The sequence below is a fragment of the Leuciscus leuciscus genome, assembly GCF_965113295.1.
Source record: "Leuciscus leuciscus genome assembly, chromosome: 22".
NCBI classification, from domain to species: Eukaryota; Metazoa; Chordata; class Actinopteri; order Cypriniformes; family Leuciscidae; genus Leuciscus; species Leuciscus leuciscus.
Genome location: NC_138746.1, coordinates 28,735,999 through 28,756,578, shown reverse-complemented (window position 1 = coordinate 28,756,578; position 20,580 = coordinate 28,735,999). Strand labels below are relative to the sequence as shown.

General features: G+C 37.1%; 1 protein-coding gene and 1 long non-coding RNA gene across 3 annotated transcripts in view; one reads left to right on the top strand and one right to left on the bottom strand.

Annotated features, from left to right (window-relative positions):
* The window catches only part of LOC309486929 (CUB and sushi domain-containing protein 1), a 727,180-nt gene that overhangs the window by 109,549 nt on the left and 597,051 nt on the right, over window positions 1-20,580 (bottom strand). For both annotated transcript variants that reach the window (XM_082154400.1, XM_082154401.1), the window contains exons 31-35: window positions 13,594-13,710; window positions 10,785-10,898; window positions 8,744-8,839; window positions 5,666-5,869; window positions 3,121-3,245 (exon numbers count right to left, since the gene is read on the bottom strand). In XM_082154400.1, coding sequence (XP_082010526.1) covers window positions 3,121-3,245; window positions 5,666-5,869; window positions 8,744-8,839; window positions 10,785-10,898; window positions 13,594-13,710 — 656 coding nt within the window. The remainder of the gene's footprint in view (window positions 1-3,120; window positions 3,246-5,665; window positions 5,870-8,743; window positions 8,840-10,784; window positions 10,899-13,593; window positions 13,711-20,580) is intronic.
* LOC309487064 overlaps window positions 1-20,580 on the top strand; it is a 419,730-nt gene that overhangs the window by 371,931 nt on the left and 27,219 nt on the right. The gene's annotated exons all lie outside the window — the stretch shown is intronic.

The following is a 20,580-nucleotide window of genomic DNA, read 5'->3' as shown; positions in this document are numbered from 1 at the left end:
TATATATACTAATTGGCTTCATCACTCTGTCTCCTCTCCACCAATAAGCTGGTGTGTGGTGGGCGTTCTGGTGCAGTATGGCTGCCGTCGCATCATTCAGGTGGATGCTGCACATTGGTGGTGGTTGAGGAGATTTCCCCCCCCCCCCCCCCCCCCCTTCTACGTAAAGTGATTTGAGTGCCGAGAAAAGCGCTATATAAATGTAATGAATTATCCTCATTGCACTTAAGTACTGTTTCATCTCACTCTTACATCTCCAAAGACTGAGCTCTTGGTAGCCAAACAACTATTTGGTGTTTCCTTCACAGCTGAAGGGCTGTGTATGTTATGTGTTTGCTGACTTTATGTTGATTTGAGGTGTAAATTAAATAATAATAATAATAATTCGTTACATTTATATTGCATTTTTTCTGGGTACTCAAAGCACTTTACATGGAAGTGGGAATCTCCTCAACAGTTTTAACAGTTTAATACACACAGCTCATTGAAGCGTGGAAGTTTCTGGTCCCTTAATTCTTTATGCAGCATCAAAACATGTGTTGCAGTGTAAAGTAAAGCATGCAATATCGGGAGTTTTAGTTCCGCTCCTGTTGGCTTTCTTCTCAATGGAAAAACGTCTTGTGCAAGTGGCTCGGATCTCGCGTTTGCCGAGGCAGTTTGCAGATTACGGGCCATGCAATAAAGAATCTATTGGCTTGGATCTCGCATTTGCAGAGGCAGCGCTTAGATTAAAATCTAGTGGTGAGATCTCGACGGGTCTGCAATAAAGAATCTAACGGCTCATATCTCGCATAGATTATGGGTCTGAAGTATATTTATAATATAAAAAAATGATGCGGAGGGAACCGAGCAGATAGGAGTTTCCCTTTCTCTCTTGTTCCTATGATCGCAAACTAATTATATGTGTTTGCAAGCTATGATTTATGATTACTTTTGTTTTTGAGATTCTTATATAACATTCAGCCTGTCATTCAGACCGTGTATACTTGTCTGTTTGTTCCTTGGCTGCATTTCATTTGAGAAATTAAATGGAACATTTGCCTGGGTTTGAGAAGTTAGATGCCTGTGTGAAAATACTATATTCAGCATTTCATCCAGATGATTCTTTACTTGTCTGGTTGATATTTGGCTATATTTAATTTTGAGGAATTAAATGATAAATACTCTTCTGGTTTTTGTGAAATTTGATTTCTGTATTAATATACCATTCAGCCTTTCATCCAGACAGTTTACTTGTCTTGTTTGATCTTTGGCTACATTTAATATGGAGGAATTCCATTCGGAGAAATTCCAGGGGGTAAATGGATAACATCCAAATATATGGTGCCCTCAAGGGGCCATTCTGCCAACCCCGCCACCTTGTGTGCTTCGGGGCGCAGCGGTCTCCAGCGAGTTCTAGTCTCAGTGTCTGCCTGGAAACGTTGCGGCACTGGGACACTTCCAAGGAGGGTTTCAGAAGGGTCACTTTGGTTGCTTGCTGCTGGTCATCCATTTCAGGGCAGCGGATTGGCAGACAGTCGAGAGACTGGTTCCCTTAGTAGATATTTTAGCAGTGTGGAAACTACTACCAAATATATCTCAATGGGTCCTGCACAAAGGGGGGTTATGTCTACTGTTGTAGGCCCTGAGCAGGCTTTGGTTATGGAACAGGAGGTAAAAGCTATGCTGGGGAAGAGGATCGTAGAATGTTCTTCCTTTCGGCCTAGTCTTGTCCCCCCGGTATTTTTATTACATCAACGTTTGGTCGTTTTTGGCTCAATGTGGAGCAGATGATGGTTTGGCATCGAGATGTCGTCCTTGCCCACATGAAAGTATGGGGGGGGTCAAGGCTGAACGCAAAGAAAAGTATTTTTCTCTATTACAGAGGACCACTTTTCAGGTGTGGTGTGGGATTCGACAGCATTGCAGGCACATCTGTCTCCTGCTCGTATTGGTTGGATCCTCACAGCGGTGAGCAAGATAAAGCTAGGCCACTCACTGTCAAACAGAGCGTGTTAGGTCTGATGGCAGCTGCGTCCAACGGAATACCTTTTGGCCTGCTGTACATGAGAACTTTGCAGTGATGGCTCAAGACCAAGGGGTTTCCCTGAGGGGCAACCCGTTTTGCATGATCAAGGTTAAGCGCAGGTGCTTCATACTTTGGTTATGTGGAAGAAGCCTTGGTTCTTGTCCCAGGGTCAGTGACAAGATCAGGAGGAGTATGGCGGCTTTGTAAGCCTTATAATAGGGGTATCCGTATAAGAGGTGTGTGATGCGGTGAGTATTACAACCTATATTTGGGCTTCACCCCTGGGTCCCAGGTGCTTCTGTCTAAGCTGTGCTCACCTGATTTCATACAAGGCAGGCACTGGTCAGTACGGCAGCGTGGGTATAAACGTTCCCACAATGTCAATTCTCAACGCAGCGCGAGTTCCCTTGAAAGGGAACGTCTCGGTTACGACTGTAACCTTGGTTCCCTGAAAAGGGAACGAGACGCTGCATTGCCCAGCCATACTTCCAGCATGCCTGTGATCGACTTACTTCAGCCTATCAGAAGCTGACATTGTTTGGTCTGTGTGTACTTTATAGCTTCCTGGTCATGACGTCACCCGCCTATGACGTCCCTTTATGCCATTGGACTGATTTCACACGTCTTTCAGTATTAATGAGTTATGTATTTTACATTTGATTATTCATCTTTTTTTTAATCTTATTATATATATTTTTTTCTGAATGCTTACTCTGATGCTTCATATAGCTTTCAGATTACATGAAAAAAAGCACTGTAAATGTGGATTTTTGTTATATAGCTTTCATTTGCCCAAAAATTTCTTCTTTCCTTTATTACCTGTTTACTTGCCTTAATTGAGGAAAAGTGTGAAGCAATGTTTGGTCAATAGAGAAATACTATACATTGCTTTAATTTTAACAAATTTGGTTGTTATCTAATTAATTGGTAGGCTAATATTATATTTAGTTATTGTTGATATAATTTTCTTTAAAAAAAATAAAAATAACGTGTTTAACAGCCTTTTTCCCCCTGTGGTCTCGAAATATCATTTCAATCAATGATTTTAATCATTTCAGCAGGTGTAGCTTTACTGCATTTGATGAGTTCACACATGGCTCTTTTGTACTTGCCTGGATACCGGCTCCTTCTGTTACAATGATTTTCCACACACAGTTCAGGCTGTTCCCATAAGGCTCTGGGAACCCAGGGGAGAGGATGGTACCTCTCCTTTCTGTTAGATTCCCGCTGCATGGAACTGTGGAGCAAAACAGAGGCAAAATTGAGCTCATGCTGAGGATGGAACAGTACAAGTGCCTGAAATGAGTCCTGTGAGAAAGACAGCCGTCTGCTTTGACACAAGATGTGATTACGCCTAAGGTAACATGAACCAAAGCCATCATCCCCCTGCTAAAACATACATTCTCTGCATGAGAAATGTCTTTCTGGTACCACTTTATATTTACCACGAAACAATCTTATATTATTGCATTTGTAAAGACTTTCTAGCCATAGAAGCTAACCATATTCTTAATAAGTCAACATGACCAACAATCCAAGTTTAAAAATGACAAATTACAGAAGTAAAATGGGTTGCGTTTCCTTGTGTTCTTGTGTACTTTTTTCAACATATTAACAATGCCATGCTTTATCTTTGCTGGTAGATTCCAATTTTTTTGAAACTTACCGTTAAAAAGGTATGTTCTATATTGTATGAATATGAAATATTAATCTATATATTAATGAAATATGGACATACTACATCCGCCATGTTGTTACAGTTGTGTCACTTCACTGCAATTCATATATCCTCTCCAGTGGCCTCATGGGAAAGTAAAGGTGGAAGTAGTAGGTCATCCGGGGACTTTTCGCCAACTGTTATGTATTCAGACATACTACTCTTTTAGCATACAGTTTTGTTTTGTTTTTTTGCATACAATTTCCAATTGTAGGGAAGTATTCTATTTCGGACACAGTGTATGTTTCCTGTCTGATACCTTTGGCGTCACATAACTTATGAAGGATTGTCATGACATCATTTTCCTGAAGCTCCAGAGCAATTAGTTTCATGGCATGTATGGCTCAATCTCTATTCAGGTATTACAGACTGACCAGCAAACAGTGTTTCATGTTGACTTTAAAGCTACACTGTGTGATATTTTCCCCCATCTAGCGGTGAAATTGTATATGACTACCCAGTGAATATTAGTTTCTGTTCCTTTCAATTTCGAGGGCGTTTTAACTCCTACGGTGGCTGTATTATTCCAAGATTAACATGGCTTCCAGTTCGACTTCGTCCAATTGCGCCTTTAAAACTATCACCTGTGATCCGTCGCAGCACAGATTTATGTTACAAGGTAAACAATACTTTTTCACCATTGACGTGAGGAAAAGTAACGCAAGTTATACTAGAGGTCATTCTGGCGTTATGCACAACCATGCTATGGTTAGACCAGCAACTATAAAACTTCGAATTTACACAAATAGGCTGAATTACCTGTCGAGAAGAAAGCAGGCAACTTCGGCGTCCGTTTTAAAATCTTTGCTCCTCATGAGCTCTTTCCATCTAGGAAAAGTTATTCCAGTATTGACTTTGGTCTTGCTGATTTGCCTGTCGCGTTGACGTTTTAATTCTCTCTTTCGCTTCCTTGGCGACTCTGCTACATGTCCTCGAGAATAGGCGTGATCCTCCATCAGCAATCTTTCAAATCTGCCGGCAGTCGCGAGTAATCTCCCCCTCGCATTCGTCTCTGTGTTACTGAGTGTAAAGCGCGAAAGGCGAAGCTTGAATTTACAGGTATGTCCCTCTTTGCCTAATGTAGTTTCAAGATGGAGGGGCAACATGGCGACCGGCATTCGAACCCCTCACCCGTATGTACTTTCAATGGCAGAATATAAACTTACGAGAATACTTTTATTACTTGAAAGAAGTAAATATACATTAATGAGCACATATATTTTTGAAAGAACTAAGTGTTTTTTGCTAAGAATCAACTAAAAAAAAATTCACACAGTGTAGCTTTAACGCATAGATGAAATGGATGAATGTGGAATGATTTTTTATGTTGTAGTTAAGAAGCTAAATATATTTAATATATTCTATTAATATTCAATAGATATCTGCCTTTCAGTTTGTAATACTTATGAAAACTGGGGAATTAAGATTTGAAAGCAGACTGAAATGAGGATGTGCCTTGGGTGTGATAAAATCGTGACAGCACTATAGAATACAGCGACAGTAAAATGCTCAGTATTAAAGCCTGGAGGTTACGGCTTTGAACTGAAGGCTGTGGCCCAGAGGCCCTTGGATTCAGCTTTCAGCCCCTTGAGGATGGCAGTATAGAAGGAAATATTAACTAGAGGCCTGACATTTTAAATCCTCATAGAGGCCACTGCCATTTCGTCCTCCAGCAGGATTCCTAACCCTTATTAGTTGCCTCAAGGTTACAGAAGATCATGGGAAACTCGCACATTTACATTCTCTATGACTTGAGAAAATACGGGGCTATGAATACCAATCTGAATGATGGTCCCTGTTAGCAAGCAAATAAAAGTAACATGGAATTTGTACTGGCTGTATTTGTTTGTATTTCTAACACTCAGTCACAATGAATTGTTTAGTCCTGAATAAAACATGACTAGTGTGCATTTTCCTTGGATAAATCCAGGCTAGCTTACCTATACAATTTGGGATGGTGTCATTCCACTGTGCCAGAGCGTTAGGGACCGCGTGGCACTTGATGGCTTTGGATCCCTGGAGAAGGTATCCGGGGTTACACTCGAAACGAACAATGGAGCCAGCTGAGAATTCTGAACCGATCCGCCTGCCGTATCTGGGCTCTGGGATGGAACTGCACTGTGTATCACTGGTGCGAGGAACAGCTAGTGGACAGCAAACAGATCTCTAATCAAAATGGAGCAGATGTGCCAAAAGCTCAAGCTGCCTTTACAATATAGTAACAATGTACTAGGTTACAATAGAGTAAATTACTAGGTTTTTGTCACTATATATATATATATATATATATATATATATATATATATATATATATATATATATATATATATATATATATATAATAATTTCAAATAAATGCTGTTCTTTTCAACTTTCTATTTATCAACCAATCCTGTAAAAAAGTATCATAATTTCCACAAAAATATTAAACGGAACAACTGTTTTCAACTTTAATGAAAATAATACGAAATGTTTCTTGAGCAGCAAATCAACATATTATAATGATTTCATTTGACAATAAAGACTGAAGTAATGATGCTGAAAATTCAGCTTTGGCCAAACAGGAAAAAAAAAATACATTTTAAAATATATTCAAATGGAAAAAGTGTTATTTTAAATTGTAATAATATATCACAGTATTACTGATTTTACTGTATTAAATTGATACAGCCTTTGTGAACATGAACAAACAAACAAACGTTTGAACGGAATGTGGCGAGCAGGACGAGGCCTAGGGCCGTGAGAGATACAGTAGTATAGGCAAATATAAATACATATACATACATACATAAATAATATTGCTAACACAACCCATTTAGGCGACTCAACTCAGTTGATTTCAAATGAGTTTTACTCTTACCATGTTGCTAAGCTAATGGCTCAATACTTTAAATACAAATATTTACAGCAGCAGACATTTATTTGGTAAAGTCCATTTCTATTTTTGGTAAACAAAGTGACATGCTTTTTTTTCTACCCTTTTCAGTATTGAATGAATTAAAAACAACATTTCGCTTTGAAACACAGATAACGTTCCATATTTGTTTGTAACCTACTGTTGTAGGCTTCCCGGTGCAGAAGTACACTGTGACTATTTTAGAACTCTTTTTATAGAAAACCCACATATGCATTTTTGTAGTACATTTGTATGAGCATCTTCATGACCCTAGCACAGAGAACTTTGCTGGTTTTGTTTTCGAACATTGTAGCAACTTTGGTTCTTTTTGTCTATTTATGCCTTAACTTTCATCTGACGGCTGTGGATATATAGGAGGAGGCTGGTAGGACCATCCACCATCACCTGGATACCTCCATGAGCCAAATGAACTGTCCTAACTGTCAGAGAACATTTCTCACACACCCACTGTTCTCTCTGCGCACATTGCTGTACGCTATAAAATGGTGAGGAGATATGAAAAGAGACAGAGCAGGCTTGCCGCGGTCTGCGCTGTGTGTGTGAAAGCTCGCTGATGCGGCCGTGAAAAATTCCTATTGTATCTTTTTATAAGGCAGCTGATAAAGCGATTTAAAAAGAGTCATTTATATACTCTTTTATGACACATTTTAAAATGAGGGGAAATGCCTCACACATCCTGCGGCACCCTGCTGCTGTCTGGGAAATTTGAAACCTCAGGGGTGAGTCATGAGGAACAGTTTATCAAAAAAGAATTTACTCACCCTCATGTCATCCCCAAAAATAGCTCACCCAAAAATGCTTTTGAAAAAATGTTTTGTTATTATTATTAGGGGTTCAAGCACGTAGCACTGAAACCCTATTGTATTTGTTAGAATTACCAAGGATCAGCATTGTCCCCAAAAAGGGCAGACCAAACCGTAATGCTGGGTGCACACTACAAGATATTCTAGGTGATTTTGGACCGATTTCTACCCTTCTGACAATCTTTATTGGTTCTACAGATTCATATTGTGAGTAATAATACAGTTACTAAGCTCTATAAATGCATCATTGATGGCTATGAGTAAAGTGAAAACATAGGATGCAATTGTCCTAAAGCAAATGTTAAGAAAACATTTTAATTTGTTTATCTGTAAATGTAATTAATGAACAATAATAAAAGAAAATAATGAAAAGAAAAAAATAAATCATTTTGTATATATGTTTTAAAGTTACATACTAGCAAAACACTGCAACAATATTTTTAAAAGTATAATTCCAAACTGCTATAAGCAATACCATGCATATGGCTGAGGAGATATAGATTTTAACAAATGATTTAATGACGTCTAATGCAAACATAAGCCATTAAAGACATCATTGATAACTAATTGGTAGAGCAAACAAGGGTCTCTGGAACTATTTTATATTTGATAATTTATAAATCAGTGTATAATGGATTATGAGCATGCACATTTAAAAAGCAAATGTATAAGTAATATAAGTAACTTATAAGTAATTATAAAAATAATATAAATGTAACTATAACTGGTCTTATAATGCAGTATAGGTCTTAATGAGTCTTTATAAATATATTTGTAGAATAGTAATACTTATAAATAAGTATAGATGGGGCTATAATTCATTATAAGCATGGACTTCATAGAAAGTGTTACCGAAAATGTCTTCAAGCATAAAACTGTGAGGCAACTCTCAAAATACTCATGAGAACAGCGTGCAAATCATTCTCCCATTCGGCTTTACTCAGAGCTAAATGCATTACAAATTACATCAAATTCAAGCCCCTTCCTGATTTGACTCTATTGTGTATTGGTTATGACATTGTGATTGCGCTGTTAACTTCTCTGTGTGAAATATAAAGGCTATTTCCCACAGTAAGCGGGCTCAGGCATACTGATCAGCAGGCCGGCCCTACACTAAACAGCCGTGATTTCACTTTATACACACTGCTAATATACGCTTCACCCTATACACGCTGCCAATATATACACGACACAAACGCACCAAAGGCTAACTGAATGTTTTGGAATTAAAGATTAAAAACAAAGCCTTGGCTCTGCACGATGACCTGTTATTGACTGAGAGTTGAGCGTGTGCTTACCTTGGTAAACAAAATGGAAACCTTTGGCAGAAGGACCACTTTTTGCGCTGAATCTCAGCATGATTTGGTTTGAAGTGGCCAAGGGCAAGGTTTCTCCTGCAAAAACACAATATGGCAGACATTAAAATCTCTCAGAGTTGCTTGTAGAGGCAAATGTGCCACAACAAACTGTAGCCTTAAGAAGTGTACATGACGAATGGCTTAATAACTCTGATCAGCCTCCAAGGCAAAGGGTGGAGAGGGCAGGTCAGCAACAATGGGCCTAAAACTGATGGATACCCAAAGAAATACTCAAGCTGTCTTCAGCATGTTCATAGATGCAGTGGGTAAATTAAAAGAAAATCCCCAACCGAAAGGCTGACTTACCCTTGAGCTAAACTATGAGCTTTTACAAAATCAAAGTGTACTTTTACAAAGTTGTATCCAAAGGAGGAAACAAAGTGCTGATATAGATGGCAACTGAACACTACAGTTGAGCCTGCAGGGTTAAACACTCTAACTATGAATTGAGTGGCCTGTCAAGATTTCTGGCCCACTGCTCACAAAGCTGAGATAGAAATTATATGAATTTACAGCGCTTCCCATGGGAATATAATGTTGCACAGCAGACCATGAAGATATACAGTATAAAAATGCCATACAAACAGTTTGTGTGCAATGGCCGCCATCAATCCTGCAAAGACTGTGGAATTAGCTGTGATTTTCTTGTTCTTGGCATTTTATTACCTTTCACTCAATAATACCGGCAATAATTCAGCAGGAAGCTGCAAGGATAACATTTTCTTTTTAGAAAGAATTAAACGAGTGTAGAACCAAAGGGCAAAAACGACAACATGGATCCAAGATTTAAGATTTAAACTTGATATAAATACAGTGGTCCAAAAAGTATTTGAACACTTAAGCCACACTTAAAATGTCATTATCAATAAATAAAACAACAAAATATCAAACCAAGCAGCATTCCTTTTAAAAGAAGATAGCAAAAACTTGCTTTAATGACAAACAATATTTTTGTGTTATTTAGGTTTGAAATGATAAAACCAATACTGTTTTTAACTAGGACAACAAGTATTTTGACACTTTCTGTAGTGGTTCATGTTGATAGTTAATGTGATTCTCTACTTCTGAGGTTACTCTGATAGGACACCTCTATGAACTTGAAGAAACCCCCCCCCCCCCCCCCCCCTAAAAAAAAAACCCTATTAAAGTTTTATACATTTATTAAAAGTCTGCAAATAAGGCTCAAGTTTATACAAATATGAGAAAAAAATTAGCATAATTTGCCAATTCCATTTGCTTTCATATTGTGTTTTCTAATATGACAATTATTTATTTTTTCTTCTATTTATTTTCAAAACTATAGATCTAGACAGGATTTATTAGAACTCATTTTTAATCTTAATCTATATAGTTAATGTAAAATAGATTCAAAAGGTGGAAGAACTTATTACTGAAGGTTACAACTTTGGTACCGTTTTACTTAAACATTTAAAACTGCATTTTAACTTAAGGTTTTTTTGCTTCAGTTTTATTCAACTTATTTTTTTAATATTTTAATTGCATCTAAAATTTCAATAGTTTTGTTGCAAGAAAAAGAAAATTAGCATATACTGTAGATAAGTCCAAAACTGATTTAATGAGGTCTTTCAGGTTGACTTACGTGTGCAAATATGTATTTGTCATTTTCTTTTTTTTTATGATTTATTAAAAATATTACTTGAAAAAAGAGGACTTATGTTTGCTCGAGCCTGACAAAGTGTGTTCACTATACTGTATAACAGAAATTTGAAACAATAAATACAAATACAAAATAATCAGCAAACACTTTCTAAAAAAATGATACTCCCTCTGCATTTCCCCTTTGGAAAGAAGCCATTAAACCTCACTTGAGACCTCGTTCACTGCTTAATTGTCTGCACAATTGTCTTTTCACTGATTTAAAAAGCCATATATGCCTGTTTGCTTCTTTTCAACGGGTTCTGTGCATTTCAAAGCAAACTCAAAGCAACAAAACTGTGGTGAATGTAAAGCCATTACTTACCGGAATGAGATCCAGCCAGGGAGCTTAGCAGCCTAGAATTCTGATTGGGCCCATCAAATAACTCAACGGAGTCGTTCATGGCAGTCTGGAAATAGGCAAATTGCCCAAACACCACTAAGGAAACACAATGAAACACACAGAGCGTGTTACTATCATCACCACTGCTGGGAAGAGACACTAACAAAAGTAGTACAGTGAGTTAAGAATAAAAGAAACATAAATTTCCCATTGACAATCATATTTCAGTTTGATGGTTTTTTAAGTGTCCATATGCAGTCTAGCCTAGCAGTCTGTGTCTAGCAGTCTGCATGTATAGCCTAGACACATCAGCCCCATCTAGATAAAGTGGCACATGAGATTAAATTCATTACAATAGAAGATTTTGATTACAGAAATCATGCCGTGAAATTGTGAATAAACCGTAAACTCATACCGCAGAACACCACCTATACTACTGCGGCAGCTGTCCTGAAAACAAATGACAGAGCTATGTGGGAATCAAGAGCACAGTTTTTGCTTGTGATTGACAAACAAATGACTGAACTGGTTATTTTTTAATGAAATAATCCAAATGACTCACAAATCAAACACATGGGTTGTTGACTTACTACAAATACTCAAAGGGGCTCTATGTAGAATTCAGAAACCGTTGTTATTAGCGACACTGGTGGCCATAAAGTGAACTGCTGCAGCCAGCAACTTATTGTATACGTACAAACAACGAGTGCATTTAGCTCAGCACACTGCCTTGTTTTGAATGTTTGGTAAGTTCCGCCGTGAAATTTACGTAATAAAAGCAGAGCAATCAGGTTGTGAACATATCCCTATGCCTTTAGGTTCGCCATCTTCAGGTTCGGTGTTAAAATGCAAATGTGAACACTAAGCGGATTAGGACTAAATACATTTTTTTTTTTTTTTTTTTGGTCCGGACCAAATGAGCCAAGCTAACCAGACCACAAGTGTGAACACACCCTGAATGTGGTGAAATGTTTTTTCGTTCTTTGCTTAGAAGTAAAAATATGTTATAGGAAATACCTTCGCAGTGATATACTGATAACGAACATCCAGACGCCGTCTACACTGCTGAGAGCGACGTTTAGATGAATATGTAAATATGTGCTGCGCGTTTTCCTCTCAATGACAAAATAAATGCACAACAAAAATGACAAGAGGTGAGAAAGTAGCCGTTTAGAAAGCATCTGATCATAGAGAAAGCTCTGCCATTCACCAGCATCATGACAACAGATTAGTTCATTAAAATTGCACTACAATAAATTGATTATAAATTATATATAAGACTATAGACTATACTGATTTGGCTATGTGAGACTTTAGTTTAAATTAATGCCATTTTTTTGCATGATACATTGACATTACAGTTGAGAATGGCTCTTTAGGCATAGAAAGGAAGAGAAGCTCTTGGGAGTGAGCGTAAACGTCGCATGATTGATTTTCCTAGAAAAAAATATTCCTTATCACAATCAGTCTACAGACTTTCACCGACAACATAGGAAGTCGGGGAAGGTCGTTTTTTTTTTTTTTTTTTACAAGCTGTTCACATATTGGCAAAAAAAGGCAAGTAATACATGACAATTCTTACATATAGCCCCTTTAATGCTTATTTTAATGACTGACATTGTTCAAAGAACAATGTAAAGTTGAATAATCAGTTAGAGCTTTTTTGTGCTTTTACTGCTAGTGTACATCCAAGTACGAGAGTGTTAACATCACTGTACACCTTTTTTATTGTTTTAAAATCATGAACCTCTTTCTGTAATGTATACAATATGTGTATGTTTGGTCACGTCTGGTCTCCATACCTTCTGACCTGAGACCAGTGATGAAGCTGTGATGTGTTGGCTTGCCAAAAAGTGCACATGGTTCACACAGTCAATGAAAGACTAGGGAAATCACAGAGGCATGCTGTGCATGTCTGGTGCTGGTGTGAGAGCCAGCTAAGCAGAGAGGGGTGAAAGGGGTCATACGGGCCACTGCGATGACTCTATTATCTCCTCTGTAATGAGATGTTGGCCCTCGCTTCATACTCAAACAGTATAGAAAACCTGAAGGGCTACTGCTAGTGGCTCTGCAAATATCAGTTTGACTGGATTTCTGTCGGCTCACAAACACTTCCACAAACTTCAAATGTTATTTACCTTATTTACACAGCTATGTGTTATGCATGAACTGCATTTTTTTTTTTTGCAATGAATTTAGTACATTTTGGTTTTGAGTAGTTGTGGATATGAAGTATGCCCAAAAATGTATTTAAGTTAACTCACATACAATTTCTGTATATAATAGAATATTTTTGTACATTTTGAATTAACACTTTCCCTGCCATTGACGGAATTTTCCGTCATTTATGACACAACGGTTCCCCATCATTGACAGAAAATCAAAAAAGCTGAAGGGGAAAAGTTAAACAGATTATGCAAAATAATGTGAGTTTATTAATTAATGCTTCACAAATGAATTTCAGCAATGTAAAATATATATACAGTATATATATATATATATATATATATATATATATATATATATATATATATATTTTTTTTTTGTCAAATTTACTTGAAACAGAGAGTATACCAAATAAATATTACTTAACCACATGAATCACATAACTAAAACCATCAACAATTGTATTCAGTCTTTACTTGAAAACATGATTTCTTAAATTTACTGAAAACTGTTTCTTAACTTTTTAAGCAAGTCCTACTCCCATTTTATTATTTTTAATGTATTACGCAGTATTACACTAAAAAGAACTGATCTGTGACCTTTGTAAGTAACTTTATTTACTTACCAAACTCTCCAGATACTGTGATGTAGTAGGAGCATGTCTGGCCAGTCGTGTAGTTGAGAGGGTAATTTGGGGATAATACCACTCCCTCTGATCCAGTGTACTGCCCACCGCATGGTGCTGAAAGAGAGAAACAACCCAAAATGCTTGTATTTACTCTTGTTCAGGCCATATGACACTAGGAAATGAGGTCATTTTTAGAACAGTATTAGATACAGTATGTGATGACCAGTGAGACTCGGGGAGCTCTCCAAATTTCAAAACAGGGAGAAGAGGAAAGCACAAACTAAGTAATTTTTCCATTATGATAGGTCAGATCTAATAAATGTACCATACTTTGTGCTTTCTGGAGTCAGTTTGTCACATGTCTGAGTGTTATAGACTCTAATGTTTTACATCATTCTATGTGCTTAAGGTAAGTTCCAATTGCTCTTTAGCGCACTTCCAAGTCCATATTTGACCATTATAATTTAATTCTAAATTGTACATGCTATACATTCAAAGAGCAAATCAAAAGGCATCGGGATTAAGTGTGCATAGATGTATCAGTTGACAGGAAGTGCACAGGGGATTTACTCGTCAGCAGTTGCATACCTTAGTACTATACAAAGTTTGGCTAAAATAATAAACTAATATAAACTGATGCATTGATGCTAAAAATAAAAGTCATATTTACTTTTATATTACACATCAACCACATGAATCACTTAATTTAGGGGTTTATGTGTGATGAATTATGCATTTTATATTAAGTGAAATATATAATAATATATTTACAATATAAACACACTTGGATGCATTATATGCATTTATGTGAAAGTATAGTGATTTACATCATATTTATTTACATGAGAATATCCTTATATTTGAAACCCCTAATCTGCATGATGACTAAATTGTTGCCTGTGCTTGATGACGTTGAAGGGCATTACAAATTAATGAATGTTGGCAAGAAAAAACGTCAGCAGATATTCCCTGCTGAATGTGTAGGTAAAAAAAAAAAAAAACATGATTGCAAGGCAGACCTTATTCAAAAACAAGGCACTGTTTGAATAACAGGTAAGTGGAGTAATTACCAGAGGAAATTGAAAAAAGGCTGTTTTGACTGACACACTTTAAAACACACTGCTGTTTTAACCAATACATTAACAATCAATCACTGTACATGATTCACATAAAAACAGAAGTAGCCCTCGCTACTAACAACTCAACAGTAACCGTAATTCAGGCCCCGTGGGTCTGAGTATTGTGTGGACTCGTACAAGCTAATGACACCAAATCATTGCATTCTGCAACAAGCGGTTGACTTAACTCCTAAACATTTATAGGAGCAAGAAAGTCAATAACAAGATATTGGAAAATGTACATACCTTTATACAAGCAGGGTTAATTTGCTTGAGCTTGACATTAATTGCACAAACCAGCTTTATGGTAGCACTGCTAGAATAGCCTACAATTAACACATCATACAGACCGCGTGGAAAGGTTGTTGGAATTGCTATAGCCTCTGACAGGTATTTTAGCAAAACTGATTCGTAATTCAGGTCTGAGCATGAGGAGGGAGTATTGAGGAGGAGCAGCCAATGAAGACTATAAATCATCTGTGTGTTGGTGCATTGGCGTGTGTTATCTCTTTATCATGATCGTAATGGGTAGAGTCTAAACACTTACTGTAGGTGTTTGACTGTCCATGACAGGAAAAACAAGTGAAAATCAACCACAAAGGTCACCGAGAGGATTACTGAGAGTGCCAAGTGTAAAAATTTGAGGCTGAGAAGGTCAGCAAAGAGTATTTGTGGAGATATTAATCAATGTCAGTGCATCTGTCACACCTGGCCCAATGCGTGTGACCTTGTAACCGATGGACCACCTGTAATAAGCAGGGTTGGGGAACTTAACTGTTGGGGGGGGGGGGGGGGGGGGGGGGGGTCAGTTCACCAATAATAATCGCATTACTCATTTTACTCAAAGTTATTAATACCAGGCCCAAATCTGCAGATGTTTTGCTGCACTGACTGAAAGAACGTGTATGAATTCATTATTTCAATGAGCTCATCGTCGTTTCTGCCTTAAATGATTGAATTGTTTAAATTAATAAATTTTTAGCTAACTGTGAATAAATATGCTAAACAAATAAATGTGAATTGAATTGAATTGAATTGAAATTTTGCAGTAAAGATATAATGTGTTAAATTTAGCTAGATTGCTAATCTGAAAGTATAATCAAATTAAGCACAAACATTTTTTACAAAAATACACACAAGAGGTCAGGGATTTGTAGATCTAGAGCAGAATCAATGCAAGCCTGATCATTTTGTTACTTGCATCCACCTTATTTTTAACGGAAGAGCAGACGGTCATTTTTACCTTGAATGCGCAAGCTTTCAGCCATTTCCAGTAATTTAAGCTGGTAAAAAACACCTAGTTTACGACAGTGGTCTTGGTTCCCTGAAGAGGGAATGAGCCGCTGCGTTGAAATTTATGCTGTAGGAATGCTCTGCGTGGTTGTGTCATGAAGCATGGGTGAAATAAGTCCAATGGGGTAACGAGACATCAGAGGCGGGTGACGTCACAACCAGGAAAGTATAAAGCATGCCCAAAGTGGAATGTCAGCTTCTAATAGGCTGAAGTAAGTCACTGACAGGCAGGAAGTATGGCTGGGCGACGCAGCTTCTCCTTCCCTCTTCAGGGAACCAAGGTTGCAGTCGTAAGCGAGGTGTTCCTTTCAAGGAAACTCTCGCTACGTGGAGAATGACGCTGTGGGAACGTTTACAATGACAAGTGTCTGTCTTATGTGAAATCGTGAAGAGCAGCACTAAGGCGAGAGCACCTGGGACCCCAGTGTAGAGTCCAAATCCAGGTTGTAGAACATCACGAATGTGTGTGGAGAGGACCAGCCCACCGCATCACAAACATCCTGAAGTGAAACTCCTGACAGAACAGTCTTAGAAGCAGCCATACTCCTAGTTGAGTGGGTTTCTAGAGCAACAAATCAGCATATTAAGAAGGATTTCTCTTTCCCACGGTGAGAGTGTGTGCATCAATGAAAGCAGCGCATTAATACAGAACAGTGGTTAAACTGACTTGAACTAACTTTGCACTAAAGAGTTTTAATGCACACCTTTATCAGAATGAAGTATTCAGATAGACCATGGTATAACATGGTATTATATATGTAATATTAAGTTGTTCTTGAGGCTACCTTGAAAAGGTACCAATGTGTCATTTCTAACATGTTACCATGTCATTAATCAAAATATCTTATTGACCTGTTTATTACTGGTTGGTTTTATTATGGTTGGTGAATGCTAGGACAAGGTAGGTGGCTACTAGGGTGCTCTAGGTTGTTGTCATAGCATTGCTGGATGGTTGCTAGTGTGTTGCTAAGGATGTTCTGGGTCGTGCTACAGAAAATCACTACATAGAGTAATTTTCAAGAAGTTGGTTTTATTAATATTACTTTTATTACTGATTGGTTCATTTACTATGGCTTTATAATAGTTACTACTATACTTTAATATGGTTTGATTTTCATAACAGAATGGCTTTCTGGATGGTGGGTACACCACTAATGGATACCACAAGTAATTTTTAAATATTATTACTGTTGTACAAATATTTCAATGCTTTGCTTTAAGAAATAATAATAACCTAGATATTTTTGAAGTTTAATTGAGAAAAGTCCTTTTATTTGTAAAACGCCCTTCCTGAAAGCCACCGACTGTGGCGAATAACGAAAGAGTGTGAGATTGGAACTAAGCAAGTTCTCTGTGTACCTAAACCCCGGAATAACTCTGCTCATATTTGCCTTTATCTCAATGCCAATGAATATCGCGGCCTTCCAAAATCACAGTCCATGCCATCTGTGATCTCTCTGCTCTGGCTGTGTTCCTTTCATCCCTCAGGTCTCAGTAACAATGATCTTCAATTGAGATTCCTCGCACATCAGTCCCATGCTAAAGCCTCTGGGCTCTGGCACCCACAGGTCTGTTGCTTCATCTGCCTCACAATGCTTCTGTGAGCTCATGAAAAGCTGGTGTCAGAATGCAGCTGAGGCTCCCTGTTTTCTGCATATCAAACTTACTCCTGTAGCTTTGATCACATCACCTTCCCTTCACACTCGCCATGAGAAGACTGTCTGGAGCTACACACATACGCACACACACACACAGAGCAAGTTGAGCGTGTTTGTGTGTAAGTGGGCATACGCAAATACAAGCACACACATACTGTGCCTTTTGTTCGGAGATTTGCCTGGAAACCTACAATTTCACACTGAGATGGAAGAAAATTTCAGGTTTTTGGAAATATATATTTTTTTCAGCTTGACTGTCTGTGGTTTCTTTCTTTCTTTCTTTCTTTCTTTCTTTCTTTCTTTCTTTCTTTCTTTCTTTCTTTCTTTCTTTCTTTCTTTCTTTCTTTCTTTCTTTCTTTCTTTCTTTCTTTCATGTGTGTGTGACGTTATTTTCATGAATAATGGAAAGTTTTAGACATCACTTCTGCCCCCCTTTACACCAGCCATTACCATTCATGATGGGATATAGATCCATACAACATTGACAAATAATTCAAAATGCTTTCTGTTTTTTCGACATGAAGAAGTATCTGGTCTAGCACTTCTTTGCTCGGAGTAAAGGATGCTAATAGGAATCTGAAGAAAATGGGGAGAAAACAAAAGTGCAGCTCCTGCTAAATAATATCAATCACAATTCCACCTAAAAATGATTTCTATAAGGAAGACACTGCTATAAAATAGCAGATTTAGTAGACTGGTAGTAGCAGACTACATATAAGGTACAGGGATAAAGTCACTATCATACATGACAACCACCTTCTTGGGAAAAATCAACAAATCACCCTCCGATAATTATCTAATTTTCAATTCGGTTAAGTTAAATAACTTAATGAGCAGGTCCTCTCGCTTAGTTTTTAACATTTACCCAAAACTAACTAAAAAATCAATGTTGAGCTCTAATTGTACTGTAGCTGTAACAGTCCTTTTTTTAATTTCATTTTTTTATTTTTTTTTTTATTATGAAAATGCTAAAAAAAAAAATATATATATATATATATATATATATATATATATATATTTATATATTCTGAATAAGCTAATTTGTTTAACAAGATAAATGCATGTAAAAAAAATAAACTGATGTCTATGTTTTCTAATACTGTTATACTTAGTGTTTAAGGGATACTCCAGTCCCCCCACCTTACAATTAGGTTTCATATGTTAAAATTAGTTAACTACATTAGTTAATTTTAACTAACACTGAACAATACTTTTACCACATTTAGTCAACTTAGTTGATGTCAATTTCAACATGAACAAATTTTTTTTTAAGAATACAAATTTTAATGCACTGTGACCTAACATTAACAGAGTTTAATCAATGCTGTAAAAAATGTATTTCTCATTGTTATCTAATTTTGTTTAATGCATTAGCAAATGAGACTTTATCGTAAAGTGTTACCAATGGATGTGATGGTTTATAGTTTAAAAAGTTTAAAATATTAAAAATTTTCTTATCTACACCTATTGATTTGCTTCAGAAGACATATATTCATCAACTGGAGTTGTATGGATTACTATCCTGTTTTTGCTTTGTGTGATTTTTATTCAATTCAATTCACATTTATTTGTATAGCGCTTTTCACAATTCACATCGTTTCAAAGCAGCTTTACAGAAAATGCATGAGTCCACATTAAAATTTAGTGATCTATTATCAAGGTAACTGTAAATATAAGTTGTGTATGTCAGAAATGTACATATACAAAATCACAGTTAGCAAAAAAAATATTAATTTAAACAATGTAATAATTTAAGGCAGAAAACAATGAGCTCATTGAAGTAATGAATACTTGTTTGTTAACAAATGATTACGACATTTAGAAAAAAAAAATTGCATTGGTGAATGTTGGTGATTTCAGGACTTTTTATGTTGTCTTGTATTATATGGACTGACAGAGATGGATTGTTTTTTCTAGGAAAAACATGAGGAAAGTAAGTAATATACATTTTGGGTAGAATGATAGTGAACAGATAATAAGAGCATTTCTGGTGGAGTATCCCTGTAAATTGTAGATTACAAAAAATATATAATAATAATGAATAAATAAAAAAATAATAATTAGAGTTACTTAATTACATAGCTACTTGTGTATTTTGCTGATGTATGAAAGCAAAAATGAATGCAATCTACCGCTTTCACAAATTCTCATTTTGTGTTCCATAAAAAAAAAAAAAAAATACTAAAAAAAATGAGGGTCATACCACTTTTGGTTGATCCTGTAAAGTATGACATCAGAATAATACTCATTTGCAAGTACTGATAGTGTGCGGGAGTTCCTTGTTTTTTTGTAGATTAATGCAACTCAAAATGTCAGTGCAATGATCTTGAAAAATAAGACACCATCGCTACAGAGAACAAAAGAAAAAGATTTGGATCATAAAACAGAGAGCGCTCAAAAGCTTGTGGTAACCTACATACACTAAATTCAGCCATATCCACGTTTGGATTCAGCCTTTTATCTTTTCATGTTCTGTAAATATCCACTGAGAGCCCAAAACTGCTCGACAAAGAGCGCATGACATCAAAACAGGCATTAGCCTACATAAGAACAGGTCACCGTGGGATAACTGTATCTTCCCTAAGACGGCAGCTCATTAGCTGTTGTTAGCGGCGCTCTGTTGTGCCCAGACTGCATGCGTGGCTAAATGTAGCAGCCCATGTGTTCCTGCCTCACATAAGCATGGAGACAACAGCTGTGGCTGCCACCTGACCAACCCCAACTTCCCTCACAATCCGGCACTCAAACATAGTTGTGCAAAATCACGCATCCACAAAAAGGAGGTTTCTTGGGATTAGAAACAGCCGTGTATCTGTACGGCCTCTGAGAGGCGCCATGCCACCGCGCTCCCAACCCCCACGTTTCTCGCTATTTACAGCCAGGGAAGAGTCCTCATTCAACAGTACTGAGACAGT